This window comes from Pezoporus flaviventris, unplaced genomic scaffold, assembly GCF_033815535.1.
Source record: "Pezoporus flaviventris isolate CSIRO_AGI_PZ_B2104156 unplaced genomic scaffold, CSIRO_AGI_Pfla_v1 ptg000007l, whole genome shotgun sequence".
NCBI lineage: Eukaryota > Metazoa > Chordata > Aves > Psittaciformes > Psittacidae > Pezoporus > Pezoporus flaviventris.
In genome coordinates, this window is record NW_026892555.1 from 46,359,230 (window position 1) to 46,375,728 (window position 16,499).

General features: G+C 45.2%; 1 protein-coding gene across 6 annotated transcripts in view; it reads left to right on the top strand.

Annotated features, from left to right (window-relative positions):
• KCTD1 (potassium channel tetramerization domain containing 1) overlaps nucleotides 1-16,499 on the top strand; it is a 101,439-nt gene that overhangs the window by 21,947 nt on the left and 62,993 nt on the right. Inside the window, exon 1 of one of the 6 annotated variants that reach the window (XM_061448612.1) lies at nucleotides 11,212-11,365. The exons of 2 other annotated variants lie outside the window; for them this stretch is intronic. In XM_061448612.1, coding sequence (XP_061304596.1) covers nucleotides 11,300-11,365 — 66 coding nt within the window. In that variant the 5' untranslated portion in view covers nucleotides 11,212-11,299. Of the gene's footprint in view, nucleotides 1-11,211; nucleotides 11,366-11,595; nucleotides 11,744-11,791; nucleotides 13,802-16,499 lie in introns of those variants that run through there. 3 more of the 6 variants (XM_061448615.1, XM_061448616.1, XM_061448611.1) reach the window with 3 other exon arrangements.

The following is a 16,499-nucleotide window of genomic DNA, read 5'->3' on the forward strand; positions in this document are numbered from 1 at the left end:
TATAGGAATGCTCCCACGATGACTCTTCCTATCCACTGGGACTGCTGATGGGAAGAAACTGCAGGCAGCCAGACCACATTTTCTATTAAATGCTTCTTTCAGCAAGGTGTAGGATGAATTGCACACAGTTTGACAACAGGATGGCTTTAGGGCTGTAAAGGCTCAGATAATTGCCAACAGACTTAGGGGGGCACACAGAGATTGTTGAAGAAAAGTGCAACCTGAGTGGGAGTTATTTCAGAACCATTTCATATTCTTTTGTAGCCCAAATCCATCCCCTCACCTTTTCCTGTCATTCACCATTGCTCCAACTTATTTTCCTTGGTTAACCCAGACCAGCCCTGACATCCTGGTATCAGTTTTTCTCTGATACAGCTGTGGCAGTGGTTTGAAAGGAACAAGACAGGATGCTAATGGAGGAAATAGCCACCTATTTGGTCTGGATTTGGGGTTTTGGTTTTTGTTTTTTTGTTTGTTTGGTTTTTGTTTTTTTTTTGGGGGGGGGCGTTTTGTTGTTTTGTTTTTTTTTTTGAGGGGATGTCTTTATTTAAGAAGAATGACCATGGTAAAATTGTACTTCTGTCTGTTATGACTTTGCAAGTTACCATGCTTCAGGCTGGTTGCCATGTGTTCAAGGTGAGCTCCCTTGATATTGATGGTTTTGCAAATGTGCTGGGAGATCTTCTAGAGTCCTTACTCTCTCCTAGCAAACCTTCATGAGTCTGAGCTCTGTATTAGCAGGGGGACATTATGGTCTGGCGTACATCATTAGGGCACAGCAATAGTCTTGGCATCCTTGCTGTTTACTGAGAATGTCCTTTAAAAATACAATAGTAAGTTGAATGATGGTTGACTACACAGGGCAAGGAGACCTCCTATTTCTTCCATGAGAAAACTAAGCCACACACGTGATGCAGATTATTCTAGTGGAAAGTCTTTAGCTCTTGTGCCCACATTACTAATATTTCCCCCAAGGTGTATGCATTCTGCAGTGAGCACAAACAGTGTGGCATGGATCACCACAGGCTCTCAGATGACTGCAAACAGCTGAGACTGAATTCTCCTTTCCCCAGCCAATTTGCTAAGCCTTGCTCTGCTGGCAGATTCAGCAGAATCAACCCAGACTATGTCAGCACAGAAGGATACTCTTCAAAGTAGAATGAAAAAGAAGCAGTGCAACCAGTGGTTTTCAGTTCAGAGTTTTCTCTTTCCTTGCTTTTTGGGTGCTTTATTAAGTACCTTTGCAGTATTACGAAATAGGGGCTTTGTAGGAATAAGCTACTTCTACATGTCAAATGTGTCCTCTTCATTATCCAGCCAAGTGTCTTCAAGCTGGTTGTGCCAATGCAGTATAATTACTGCCCATTTCTGCACACTGTTCTGTTGACTTGGTGATATTTTAGACACACTTGAGGGAAAAGATCCTTTTAAGCATGGTGTGAAACTTTTGTATCATCCAAGCCAGAAGTTTAATTCACTGAGTTTTGTGTTTCCTTATTTGCATTAGTCTATTTTCAGCTTAGGTGATTTGTTGTTGTTTGATTTGTTGGGGTTTTTTAATTCTGGTTTAAAACATATCCAAAGTCATAGAACATTTACAACATTTTTTGGTTGTTTCATGTCCTTTCCACAAAACAGAGGAATATGAGAGGAATGGTTCTCTCTCTGAGATTAAAATGAAGGGTAAACCTTTCATACAGGCAAGTGCTAACTTGACTACTGCCTATTTAAATAATCATTTGTGTATAGTATTTTGAGAAACTACTCTAGGGCCAGTATTTACCACCTTTCATTAGAAAATGTATTATTACTGATGTATAGGAGATGTATAAGGAGACTTGCCTAATACAAATACCATAGTGCTTATGTTCAAATTGTGATGAAAAATGTTGTTTGTCTTTTCTGAAGCTTTCAGAGGGTGAAAATTCTTCTTACTTATTAATTTAAAATTTTCCTATTGACCAGCTGATAAAAAAAGTAAAACCACTATAAGCTTGCAGGTATTACTCCATTAATACATAAAAAAATACTAAAAAACTATTGGGTTTAGGTATATTTGCTGTTTTAACAACGGTCACCCAGATCTAGATAAAGCCCAGACAGCCCTTAAGAGAGGAGCACCCTGTCCCTTGCGTTGAGCTTCTGAGCAGGACAAGAAAGGGTGTAGTGGCATTGGTCCATGGCATTAGGGAGAACCTTCGCAAAAGGCCAGAGTTTGTGGCCAGAAAGAATGAGGAAATGAAGACTTGATGACTTCCCCAACATGGAGGTGGTTGTGTAGCTTCTGTGTGTTGCTGGTACTACTGCTGAGAGCTGAAACTCTCAACATGACTTCCCACCATAGTACCAGGCTTCTTGGACCTCATGGAGCCTAAAAGTCAAGTAAAGAGGTGCCCCTGCAAGGGGAAAACTTGTTGGGTGGCCAAAAAGCCTCTGGGTTCGTATCCTCTGTACAAAAATACTTCAGTAAACTTAGTGAGCAAGAATGATTATAAGCATCCTAGGTGGACAGGAAGCCCATGAGCATCCCACAATGTGTTTCTGCCATGATACAGCATCAAGATCATTTTCCCATAAGATTTTGGATGTGGCCAAAGCCAGGAGGTGCAGCAGGCAGGTTCAAGCAGATTTCTTGTCCACGGGTGCTAATTAGTGCTAATTAGTACTAATTAGTGCTGCTGACCTCAGTCAGGGACATCAGGATTTTTCTTGTTTACTCAGCAGTGTGTGGGGTTCTCTCTACCTATCCCTAATTAGCCCAAGCACTAGTGACCAAACAGGAATTCAGAAGACAAAATCCTGTCCCTTCCTGTTTGGGAATGACAAGCTCAGTTAAAGTGATGGGTTAGCAAACTGGATCTAAAACTTCCCTTCAGATACAGTGTCCATTACAAAAACATTACAAATCCAGATACTTTGATCCTTTAGCCTTGCAAACACAGCTCCTGTAATTCTGCCTTTCCACTTCACGTATGACTGAAATTCCTAAGTACTTAAACACCAGCACTTTCTGACAGGATAAAACTAGTTCTTAGAGAATGTTACTAAACATTTTCATTTAAGCCGAGCCCAATATATCTTGTTGAACAAAATAAAAGATTTGAGATTTAGGAACATCAGTGAAAATGGAGGAATTAAGGTGATTATCTACCTACGATTGGGCACAAGAATCCTGCTGTAACTGCTGAAAATGCAGTGAAATGGTGGGAATTTTCAGTAGAAGTATCCTCAAAGTCACATCTAGCTAGTTTTAGGGAAAAAAAAAAAAGTGGCACTGAATATGTAAAGCACAGAAAGGATGTATTTTCCTTCACTCTTCTATCAGTGCACCAGAAAGACCAAAGGTCAGGCTTTCAGAAGAACACTGTGTTCACTAACCCTAATTTAATTATCTACATAAGCAGCCATGTTTGCAAATGGCTAAGCACCAAACAGCTCCCATGGAAACCATATCAGGTGCAAGCCTGATAAAAGTACTGCTGGCTTAAATACCTATACAACAGGTTTTGAATGCAGAGCCTTTTTAATAATCAGAACGAAGTTACTGGTTCTGAGAACCTGAAGAAATCTGGATACGAATTCCTTGTAGTAGCTCCTTGTGATTCCTTTTTCTAAACACCTTACCAAAGAGGTGGAAAAAATGGCTTGTTGAGGATTTGGATGGTGAATTTTTGACAAAGAAATCTTGAGAGGAAAAGGCTTAACTAGACAAACAAGTCGAGTTAACAGCTTAGTATTCATAGGCAAATTTATCTGGGAAATCCCAGGAGTGCCAATCACCAGTCTTCAAAACAAGAAGTCTGTCTTAAAAATCACACAGGTTTCTTCTTCCTAAAATTACAAAACTGTGGTTCTACACCCAATTTCCAAGTTTTACAGAGCAGTAACTCAAGGTTTCAAACTTGTCTTCCAAACATTAATTTTCAAACCCTCCATTCCAGCATACAGAGGAGGAAAATCCAAACCCACTAAGTATTATGAGACTGTGAGATTTGGCAACCCTGTTATCAAGATGTTACTGTCAAGGCCAAATTCATAGGAATGACCTCAAAATAAAGGCCCTATTATCCCTCACCACTCTTCAAACTACTCGTCCCCCAAGAAACTTTGCAATTGGAATAGAATGCCGAGTTGTTTGGAAAGAGATTAAATTGTTCACAGCTGCCTGGGAATTAACAAACTTCCTCCTCTTTATGGTGGAATGCAGCATATTTCTGAGCCAGGTGGAGGATACCATGTGAGGCTCTTGTAGGGCCTGGAATTGGCGCTAAGAATGACATTTTCAAGTCTGCACATATATCTGAGTTACCAGAGCTCAATAATAATTTTCTGGCAGATTAGTCCTGCCCTACAGCAGGTTTCTATGATCACTAAAGCCAGAATGAAAGCAATGGGTCTGGATTTCACACTTTATATCCTTCCACACTGAAGGATAATAGGGTGATTTTACAACCTGCTTTTTTCCTTTGGCACCAATCAGCAAGAAGGAGTCTGACAATACACAGTTAAAGAGCAGAGTAAACTGTAGGAACAGGTCCATAACAGGCCAAGTGACACACTCACTCCAAACTTGGTGGAAATTATTCAGAATAACTTGATAAACCTTTGCCAAGATTACTAATGGAGAGATTGTGCACTGCAAATTGCAAATTGCAATTTGCAAAACAACATTGTTCAGTGCCAGGCAAAAGAAGAGCTTACAATTTTTTTCTTGCTTATTTGAACAAAGCTCATGGATCCTAAAAACCAGGGGGGTTACTAGCAAATAACTACTTGCTTGTAATTAAATAATTCAGTCCCTGAACGTGCAAAGTGTTGGCTCTGAGGGGGTTTTTAAATGATATTTATTTATTTGATGTGACCTTTAGTTCTGTGAAAAGAAAAAGAATTTTAGCCTTGATCTTCAAAAAACGGAACTTTGAATCAAGCCCAGCTTAATCTTTCATGGATACAAAAATACAAAGCCATTCAAAGCAAGGGATGGACAAAAAAGTTTTGCAGTTAGGCATTATCAACAGTTGCAGAAGTGTTTGTTTATTTATTTAAATGCCAAACTCTAACAAAATACTAAAGTTTACCAGATGTTAGAAGGTTATTTTTAATACTATAAAAACTCAAGTGAGGTACAGCCGATGCATCCAGTCTTTTTCTCTAAACTTTGTAACCTTTGTAACCTTTGTCTATCTTAGCTCTGAATCACTTATGTTTTTCTACTTTTCCAGGTTTTACTCTGAATAACTTAAAACTGCAGCAAAATACAGGTGCAAACTGCAAAGAGACCTTTCAGGTCTCTTTTACTTCATGTTATCTGGCTAATCATATACACTGGCAACATTTAGCTCATGAAAGCTTTTGCATAAAGGACCAGTCAAATCAAAAATAGCAAGCAAATTCTCCTTAACTGTTAATATTCTGCACATGTTCTACCCCTTTTTTCTTTATATGAATCAAATCATGCTCTGATAAAGGATGTGAAGGGGGTTGGGAGTTAACATGCTATAGTTTTTTATTCCTGTAGTCTTCTCCTATATGACCTATGAATTTATTCCCTTCTACTCAAATGCTGCTTTACAAATTAGTGTAGTCTGTGATGCAAACCTTATTTAAACAATTTGTGTATCAATCTCACAGGATAACTAGAGATGTTTTAAGCATCTCACACAATGAGAAGGGAACGTGGCATTCTGCTATCAGGGGCAGAAAATATCATGACCAGATAATGTTTGAAAAGAAAATAGGTGCAAAATTTGCACAGGTCAGATTTGCAAACATCACATCAAATAAAGTGAGGGAGAAAGAAGGGGAAGCGTACAAAAATGAGAGTTGTGTTTAATTTTAAGTTACGGTTTAGCAGCAAAAAGGTGGGTCTAGGTAACAGCCTGAGTAGATACTGCTTAACAGTATGGTTGCATCCTCTGTGGGCTTCATTTGAACTCACCCAGTTTTAAGTTGCTTAAACTGGGTTTGTGCCAACCCAGCTGAGATAACTCAATTGAGAAAAGAAAATCTAAGCAGACAGGCCATTGGTGCTGGGGTTTTTGCTACATAAATACCTGAAAAGGAATTTCCAAATTCACAATGGCATAGACATAATACTGGTAGAAAGGGAGAATAATCAATTTATTTCAGTCACTAAGTCAAAACAAAAATATATTGACAGTGAATTCATGGTATACAGAGGCTTTAAAGCCATTAGCCGATGGTCAGGGAAAGATTCCCTTCTCCAGGCTGCGCTGAAGTGCAGATGTTATTTTTGTCCCTTGAGGACCCCCAGCTTCGAGAAAAGCCTGGTGTGAATAAGTTTTGTCGGGTGCAAAGCCCTGCCTCTGGCCCTCTATAGAAATCACTGCTCAGCATACCTCATGGCAACACAGAAACTTTGGGTCATGCAATAGGGCTGGAAAGGTTAGCAAGAATCTAGACAGTATGGGAACAAGGTGTAAAGTACACTTCTTCAGAGTATCATCCCATTACATTTTTGTTTGTTATATTGTAAGGACTCTTCTTTTTTTTTCTTGAAGGAATGTTTAAGGAGCCTTCTCACCCAGACCCTATTGTCATTTAACCAGTTATCCCTCCCTGAATTTCTAGATTTCATCCAGCCCAGTGTGACTTCCAGCCTGAACTTCTAGCTCAAAATAGGTACTTATTAGAAGATTATGATGGAAAATAGATTTTCAAGAACTCCATATCCAATACAGCATTAGTTTATGCTCGATTACACATAGTACCAAAACCACTATATAAAGTGAGAACTTGTACTTATGCAGACCTATAATACCTATAAACAAGGCTTTGTGGTTACACAGAGATCTCTCTTTAGAGGTTCCTTGCTTGAGTTACTGGCTTGGTCCTTCTAAATTTCCCTCACCTCAATGCAGAATTTATGGGCTCAGTTGAAAAGGACTAGAAACTAACCTAAGTCATCAGCCTGGATGGAAAATGCTCTTTGTCTCCACGGAGAATAAACATTATGCCACTAACATGCTGGTTTGCTTGGTTTCAGTAGTTCATAGAAGTAGCCAGGCAACTACTAGAGCAACTCTAACCAGTTACTGCTGTGCCCTGCAAGCCAGCCAATTTGTTTCAAGTGCCCTCATCACCACAAAAGCAAAGACAAACATAAACTGAAACACTAATATATAGCATTAATATTTCTCCTGGCAACTTACCTCCAGCACATTCTAAAAGACCCTTAAAACCTTTACACAGTGCAATGCAATTTATTACCTGCCTCTCTCGAAGCTGTCTGACAACATAGCTCTTCTTTATTTTTGGAAGCAAAAATGCTCCAGCAGCTTGACACCGAAAATAACGATGATTCACGAAGCCTTGACTTTTAATTTGTCAAGCACTAAACACGTGCTTTCTTACAAAGATGATGACTCAGGTTTTCTCTGGTTTGTCTTGAAAAAGGAGCAATCGGGAAACAAATTGTGGCCTCAGCAGCAGAAATACTGCTTTTGTAAAAGGAAAAGGAAAAAAAAAAGCAGTCAAGTGAAAATGGCAAATACCTGTGGGGAAAAAAGTACGAGCATATGTCGGAAGTGTGCTTTCAATTGGCAACGTGGAGCTTCGTGAGGGGGCTGGTTTGATCCTGCCTTCACGTTTCACGACATGTCAATAGTAGCTGGCGCTTTGATATGCACAACTATTACTAACGTTTCATAATATGACAATCTAAGAGGTGAAATAGCTTTTGTATTTTAAAATTCATTCAGAACAGCTGCAACTTAGCACTGATGGATACATCATAGCTTTCCTAAATCAACATCTCTTTTCTTGAGTTATATAAAGCTGTTTCATTGTCACGCAGACAAGAGACACTAGTCTAAAACCAGAAAAGTTTAGGATAAAAGATTTAAAACCTATTATAGCACATTATATGTCAGCATCAGCTGTCTCTAGTATCAAAAAAGTAATGAAACAACCAAAAATATCATATACACAAGTAAAAGAGTAAAATAAAAATGCAATTAACATTTTCAAGTGACAGTCATAAACACTAAAAAAGCTTATCTCAAAGCTGCATGTTCCTGGGTGGGAGAAGGGTATTTAGGACATGCTTTTTCCCTAAGTGAATTTTCCAAGAGTCCCAAGTGTTATTTGCCTTCTAGTTCTCTAGTGTCAGTATGTATTTCTCATACCAATTTCTGCATAGTCTGCCTCTACAGTGGAAATATCTTGTGTTTAGAAAACATACTAACATGTTTTAAGAAATGTTTATTGCGTTTAAACTAAAATTGTACATGGAGAAAAAGCTATTTTCCTAAAAAGATGCTGCGTGGTCAGCCTTGGGGTTAACCAACAAGCTTGCTTTAAGCACTGTTTTTAAAAATCTTTCCTAGATGCTTAGACTGGATTCTGGTATGCATGAGCCCAACAGATTTTCTTTGTTTCTTGGTTTTGGGGGGATATTCCAGTTTAGTGCCTAGTGAAGCTTCATCATGAAACACCTACCAAGAAACACCAAACCAGGAAGGGTTAGGTGGCTGTAAGTGAAATAACCATCTGCAGAGATCACAGGACAAGCAGTCTGTGTTAGTCTGAAGGAGAATAAGGCTGTGTGGAGCTTTAGCACAATAGTCAGATTGTACAGGTGCGTAGCTCTAGCAAGCTCTCTCCTTGCCAGGAGCAAGACCAGGGGTAAGGAGAAGAGTAGCTGAAAAAAGAAGTAAGGAAATGCCTGAAACTACTTGTTAATATGGTTACAAGCCTTTATTGTAAACCAACTGACTCATGGAGAAGGTTTTTAGGGTTTGCTTTTCAACCTGGCATGCTGATTCTGTGGCATATGAACTGATCTCCGTGCATACACAAAGAAGGATAATCCAGTCTAGAGCTGCAACCCTAGCAGGGCAGGTGCATTATTAGTGTTCTGTGGGTATTACATCTTCTTTACTGGTAGCAGTAATAAAACGTATTCTCTAAATGTGGACAGGACCTATATGAGAATCAGCCTCAAACCTTGAGTCCTAGGGGAGAATGCTGCCTGTGCCTGCATGGAGCTCTCAACAGGATAAAACTCCAATTAGTGACGTGGAGGGTGGAATGGATGTAAGTTTAATGTTATTATGCCAAGTTGGATTAGAAAACCTTGTGCAACTCTGGCGTTTTTTTTTGGAATGCAGTTTGATTACCTCGTCTACCTTGAAAATTTGAACAATAGGATTTAAAAGTCTGGAATACACTGACTAGGCTAAATCTTATCTTCAGGAATGTAGACAGATAAGTTAACATATAAATGTGATTAACTTACATATGTATACGTACACATACACACACACATATATACATATAGGTTAGACAGGTATATAGCTTATGTGGGTGTCTGCCCAATTATGAGCATCTGCAGCATTCTAAACACCTCACTTTTTACTCTCTGAATTCCCCCTGGCTGCTGAGGTGCTTCCAAATGATGTGTGTAATATGGATGATCCGTATACATTTTTCCCCTTCAACCTTACTGCAAGTTCTTTATGTCCTTTATACTTACTACTAGTATACTGGGCTCCATATTCATCTCCAAGTCTGTCATCATAGTTCACCTCCTATAATCAGGAAATGGTGATTAAATGAACATCCAAGTACAGAAGCTGTCAACCTGGTGTTCATCTCTTTTAAAGTTAAAAAAAAAAAAACACAACCAAATATTCAATTGCCTTTTGCACTCAGGGGGCTCTGAAAAGCTCTTCTTAAAAAAAAAAGGAAAGCGGCTTCATCTGTTTTAGGACAGGATTGAGATCAAAGGTTAATGACAGTCATGTCATTTTTAGCGTTTGTGGGAACAGTAAAGGAAAAAAATCTCAGTATAAGAGGTGTATGCCCTGCAGTTCTTTGTCTTCTAGGGTAGGATGCTAAAGCTCCTAAAAGGAGCTTGTCTGAAGCTTGTCTGATTTTAACCATAACAAGGTCTTGCTGCATTTAGCTATCTGTTCAGCGTGCGGTCCATCTCATTGAAGGGCTTTGAGACTTTGTTTCAGGATTGGGTTGCAGATAGCGTATGACAAGAAAAAAAAACAAAACCAACACAACAAACAAAACAAACAAAAACACCAAAACAAAACAAACAAACAAAAAAAACCAACCAAAAAAACACAACAAAACCCCGTTGTTTATATCCTCTTTGTGTGCACAGGAAAAAAAATCCCCAAACACTCTAGGATATAGATATATGCCAGGGAACATAACCTGCTGTCAAACTACAGAGTGAGCACAACTACTTTAGTGCATGTGATAACTTTGACCTCCGTGTAATTATTCGAAGCTTACATCAATTTAACAGTGCCGGGTTTCTTTTCAATTATTCTCTGGGAGTGGCAGGCTCTCTTCCCGGAGCTCTTATTTATTTCGAATTGGCTAATTTGCTCAACAATTTGCACATCCCGTTTTCGGGATCACACGTTTGCCCGGGCGGCGAGGGCTGGAGCTGCCCCGGACGCCCCGTCCGCGGCCACCGGCCTCCTCCTGGGATGGGGAAGAGGGGAGGCAGCCCCGGGGGTCGGCGCTTGCTCCGTACCGGCACCGAGCTTTCCCCAACGGTAACCACCACGGCTGGGCATCGAGCAATTGCCTACGGATGAGTAAGCAGCAAATGTGGCAACTCGGGCCAGCAGCTCTGCAATTAAGGCTATAATTTCAGGTGTAGCCAGTAGTCGTAATGAATATTTATTTCAAGGTACCAAATAAAAGAAATCGTCTGGCGAGGCTGTATAGGCAGGTTTATGGGGATAGTTTGGTTTGTGTAGTGTGGGTACTACCTGGTCGGGAGCAGCTTCGTTCCGTCCCGGGTGGGACAGGCTCCCACGGCCGCAGGGCTTGTGCCCCTGAGCCCAGCAAAGGACCCTTCCCAGGGAAGGAAGGGTAAGGCAGTGCACAGCGAGGCGGCTGGCTGCGGTACCGCCGGGTACGGCTTCCCCAGGGCAGAGCCGAGCGGGGAGCTCGGAATCGGCGGAAGCCCCCGCGGGGCGGCCTCTCTGGGTCCAGCGGCTCCATACCCCGTGCGCTCTACTGCGGTTGCTGAAGTCCTCTCGGGTTTTGCCCTGTTGCTGAAGGGGATAGCTGAAGAAGAAGCTGGGCTTCCTGGGAAGCAGCGGGGGGGTGGAGGGAGGGGGGCGAGAGCCCTCCGGCTGCCTGGAAGTCTGCAGCCCCAGTGAGCCAGAAGCTAGCCCGGGGCGTCCGCTAGCCCCCGGGTCCTTATTACTCCTTCTCTACGACCAACATCGCCGCGTGTCCCGCAAGCCAAGCGAGCGCCGCGGCTCCCACCCGGCTCTTCCCGGGAGGACTGCAAGTCGCACGGATGCAAAACCCCGAGGGTCCGTCTCCACCTGAGCCCCTCGACCGAAATCCAGGCGCCCGGCTAAAGGTGCGAGGTTGGTCGGGGCCGGCGCCCAGGCAGCATCCCGTCGAGGGCAGGGACAAGATTTTTGGGTGGATTTTTTTTTTTCTTTTTTTTTTTTTTTTTTTTTTTCTGGTTTGTTTCTAAGTTGCTGTGCAGTGGGGAGTGCCGACCTCCATCCCAGCTGCTTGGTGGCGGTCCGCCCCTTCTGAAAGAGCTGCTCCACATAGAGAGTGCTTATTATATGGGTTTTTTTTTTTTCGGGGATGGGGAGGCGGGACGGGCGCTGGGGGTGGGGGGGGACCATCGGGTCAGGGCGAACGCCCTAGCCCGGCGGTTCTTCATCACCCCCGGCGCTCATCATCTTTGCTCGACGGGACGGACCCGAGGTGAGCGGCGGGCGCGGTAAGTACCGCTCCCTTCCCCGCGGTACCCCTTCAGCCTCCTCCCCATTCATCCTCAACCCCTCCCGCCCCTTCCCCGCCGCCGCCACTGAGAGCGCGGCCCCTTTAAGAGCCCGGCTTTGCCTCCCGGTAGCTGAAGGTCATTAAAACACAAAAGCGCTCCAGCGCTGCGGTCCAATATAGCGCATGCGCCCTGCCCGAGGACTGGCAGGGAGACGGCAATATGGCGAGAATGCCTGGCAGCGGCGGCGGCGGCGGAGAGTGGAGCGGCGGAGGGGGAGGCGGACGCGGACGCGGCGGCGGGAACAATGCCGGGGACCGGCCGCCCGGCCGCGGCGTCGCCCCCCGCCCGCACCGCTACTGCAGCGCCGGCGAGGAGGAGGAGGGCGAGGAGGAGGATGAAATCCAGGAGGTGCAGATAACGGGGGACGAGGAGGAGGAGGACGGAGCCGATGGGGGGCTGCTGCTGGACGAGGAGGAGGAAGAGGAGATGGGTCTGGAGTGGGACGGCGAGGAGGAGACGGAGCCGCTGCCGTCTGCCCCGGGCCGTACGCCGGGCGGCGGCGGCAGCGGCGTCGGGGCGGCCCCGGGGGGAGCCGCAGCGGCTGCCCCGGGGGGCGGCGGTGGCCCCGGGGGGGCGGCGGAGGACGCGGAGCTGGAGGCGGCCCTGCTTCTGCAGCGGCCGGAGCGGGCGCGGCTGAGCGAGAACACGCGGTTGGCCACCCGCTATGCGGTGCGCATCTTCCGCGAGTACCTGAGCGAGAAGGCGCAGAGCCCCGACTTCGAGACGATGGACAAGGGGGCGCTCTGCCGGGTCCTGCGGTCCTTCTACGCCGAGGCGCGCTCCAAGAGCGGACAGCTTTACTCCAAGTCCTCCCTCATCAGCATCCGCAGCTCCCTCAACCGCTACCTCAACGAGCCACCCTACTGCCGCACCCTCGACCTCACCAAGGACCCCGAGCTCCGTGCCGCCAACCTCACCCTGGCTGCTGTCATCCGCAAGCTGGAGGAGCAGGGTGCTGGGCCGGTGGTGCAGAAGCAGGCCATCACCCGCGCCGATCTCCGCAAGCTCTACACTTGCAGTGTCTTCAGCACCCAGAGCCCCTTTGGGCTCCTGAACAAGGTCTGGTTTGAGACCTGCATGTACTTCTGCACCCGGGGCCGGGAGAACCAGCGGGAGCTGGAGGAGGACTCCTTTGGGCTGGCTGTAGATGAGGATGGACGCAAGTTTGTCTATTTCAAGGCATTGGGGCCCTACCACAAATCACGCTCATCCTCCTGGAGCAAAAAGCGGGCGGAGAGCAGCGACGAGGAGAACCTGCCCCGCATGTATGAGACTGGCACCGAGTTCTGCCCCTATGCTAGCTTTGTCAAGTACCTCTCCAAGCGCAACCCCCTCTGCAAGGCCTTCTTCCAGCGCCCACGGGACCACTGCAGTGAGGGTGACATCACTTGGTACGAGAACAAGGCCATTGGCAAGAATCTCTTGGGCACCCGCATGCAGATGCTCTCCAAAGCAGCCAAGCTCTCTAAGACCTACACTAACCACTGTATTGGTGCAGTCTCCATTGCCACCCTAAACAGCATCGCCGGTATCGGCACAAAGCTGGGGGGACTGCAGCCGCCGCACCACCAACCCCCTCCCCACCACCACCACCACCTCCTCCATCACCCCGCTGGCGGGGGCTGCTACACCCCTGCCTCTCTCAACGGTGGACCACGGCCCCGGCCACCTGCTGCCAACCCCTACGTGCTGCCCAAAGACAGTGATGCCGCACCAGTGAAGGCAGAAGCGGCTGCGGTGGCCCCAGTTAAGCGGGCGCTCTACGAGGCAGTGTTCCCAGCAGGGGCTGCGGCTGGTGGTGATGCTTGTGGGCCCTCTGCCTCCCCTAAAAGACTCTGCCGCCGCCCCGCTGAGCCCCTGGATGCCGCCGCGCCTGCCGTGGTGGTGGTCTCAGTGAAACACGACCCCCTGCCTCACCTCCTCCCCGAAGCCAATGGGCACAGAAGCACCACTTCACCCACAGTAGTTTCACCTGCTATTGTTTCCCCCACACAGGTAACCGAAAAAAAGAAAAAAAGGAGGAAAAAAAAAAAGGTGGCAATGGCAACCCTGTACCCTGTCCCACACAGGCCTCACAGCACCCCATCTTGCTTCCCATCTTACCCAAGGCTGGCTACCAACGTACACCACCAGCCCTGGGTGGCTGTCGCTGTTCAGGCACCCAAGGAGCCCAGATGCAAGTTACCCAACTTCCTTGCCCCACAAATTCCTCTGGTCCAGTGTCTGCTCGCTGCATGGGTCAGACTCAAGAGGTGCCTTGGTGCTGCTATGGTCCCTGTTGGCAGCAGCACCAACGGCTCAGCGCTGTGGGCTCCCCCTTTACCTCCTTATTTTTTCTTTCCCCCTTTTTTTCTTCTTTCTCTTTTTTTGCGGGAGATGCGAGTTATGAAAGTGGGGCCAAAATAGTAGATAAGGGCATCAGGTATCGTTAGTGTGTGTGGTGTTCTTGATGTGCTAATGAACTATTTGAATAACCTCAAATGCAGGAAACGGCTGGGAGAATACTCAATTACACACTAGTAATGAGGGTGTAATTTTAAACTTCAGAAGTTAACAAGAGGGTTAATACAGCAATTGCATTAATCTTGTATTTGTTTATTTAAAATAGCTCTGTTTCCTGGCAGTGATCTTCTTTTTCCCCATTTTTTTCAAGTAAGGCAAATTGGCTTTAGTTGCATTAGTTATGTACTGGTGAAATACACAGTAAGAGCACAATTGAACAGGTTTAGGTGCAGCTTCACTGTGGAACGAGCCCAAGTTCATTAGATGCGTTTCATTGAGGTGAAGGAGGTCTTGTCAGGAGCGCCGTTGAGCTGTGCCATAATGAGTGCGTTGTGAACCCCCTCTGCCGTGTGTCACACGTGCTGGTGCCTGCTCCCTATCCCCTCCAAAAGTACTTTCGGATGTTTGGGAGCTGAAGCTAAATTACTTCAATTAAAGACTCACACCTCTGCAATTGGCTTGAAGTTTGGAAGTCATTCTAACTAAATCTATAAAGTGTATGCGGTTGTGCCCCATAAAATACCGTGTTTCAGGCAAGAAGTTTACTGCCGGCTGCCCTACATGATTACAACACCCCTCTGACATTCTTGTGTCGAGTAGTAACAGGGATTGCAGCCGTCAGCCAGAGAGCGCGGTGCTGGGCGAGCGCAGGTATATGACATGCCTGAGCTGTTTCCCAAGTGGAAATACCAGTTCTGGACAGACTGACCCTTTCAAAGAGTTTGCCAGCTAATCAACCAGCCTGAAGGCTAATTGGGGAGGGAAGAGGGAGGGAGAGCGGGGCTTCCAGTGAATGCCTGCATAAGCATCTATGTTCTTTAAAGTACCTGTGACCTCTCCTTCTAGCAGGGTTGGTTGTTTTTTTTCTTTGGACCACTTCAGTGGAGTGCTGTAGTTTGATCTCCCGCTGTGTGTATCTGGTGTCTCTGAATGGCTTAGAGGCTTGATTATGTGCAGATAATGTTTTTGTTCTAGCTCATTATTTCAGGTATAAGCTAATGCTGTTCGCTGTGTTTAACCCTGGACTCCTCTCTCCCTCGCTTTTAATGACCTTGAAAGTAATTTTGAAACTTCAAACGTAGTTTAGCTCTTTCAGAGCAGCAGCACGTGTGAGCATGGGAAGGGGAACAGGGATCTGGGCAGAACAGTTCTGATCCAGTTAGCTGTAATGGAGTACGCGTATCTTTAACCTGTTAAATGAGGTGATTCGGTACCTTCAGTCATCAGGCTGGAGAGCTTGACCTCCACCCGCAGATCTCTTCACACTTTCGTAAAGCTTAGGTGAGGAGAAATCCAGCTGCTGTACTGTTGCAAGGCTGTGATTTCTACATGAAGCATTCAGTGCTGTAGTTCTCATTAGTGGTGGGCTATAGGGAGAAAGGGAGAAATATCTAAAATAGATTATAGACTGCACAGGCATGTGCTGTTTTCTTGAGCACATCAAGAAAGAAAATGAGCAATCAGCAAGGATACCAGACAGTGTGGTTTTTTTTTTTTCCCTCAGTAATTACATGGAAATGTTCATCTCCATTCACAGTTTAATGAGCTAAACAGGCTGCCCAGCCACTTTTGTAGCTGAATCTTTCCTTTGCTACATAACTCGTTAATTTAAGTCTTTAGGAGAAGGAAAAGTGTCTTTTTTAATTGCCAATTCTTCTCATGTCAATTTTAACTTACGCACTTCTGGGAGGTGACAAAATGAAAAAATACTGGCTGTGGAATAGATTTCCTTGGGAGAATGTTAATGATAAACTTTTTCTCCCTAGCTACCTTTTATAATAGTTAGGCTAATAGAGGTCCAGGGCATTTCCTGGGGAAATTAATGGCTGGCTGGGGTTAATGGCCCAAGGCATTGCCTCAAGCCATCAACTCTCCCAGCCAGTCATTAATCCCCAGGAAATGCCCTGGTCCTCAATCGTTATTGCTTAATTATAGACAAAGACTTTCCAGGCCTCTCATCAAGTAACATGACACTAAATTCAGCTGTTGACAAATATTACAGATTCCTTGAAAACATGAAGGTCATAAGTCTGTGGTTTATTGGTCATCTTTGTAATTATTCTTCTAGGGGATGGATTCTGCTGCCCTCGTGGACTTGTGCAATACTGTGATGAAAAAGTGGTGGAGTGATGAGTGGGTTTCTCAGCATCTTTCTACTGTGTGCATGCATGCTCTTTTTCTTTTTCATAGC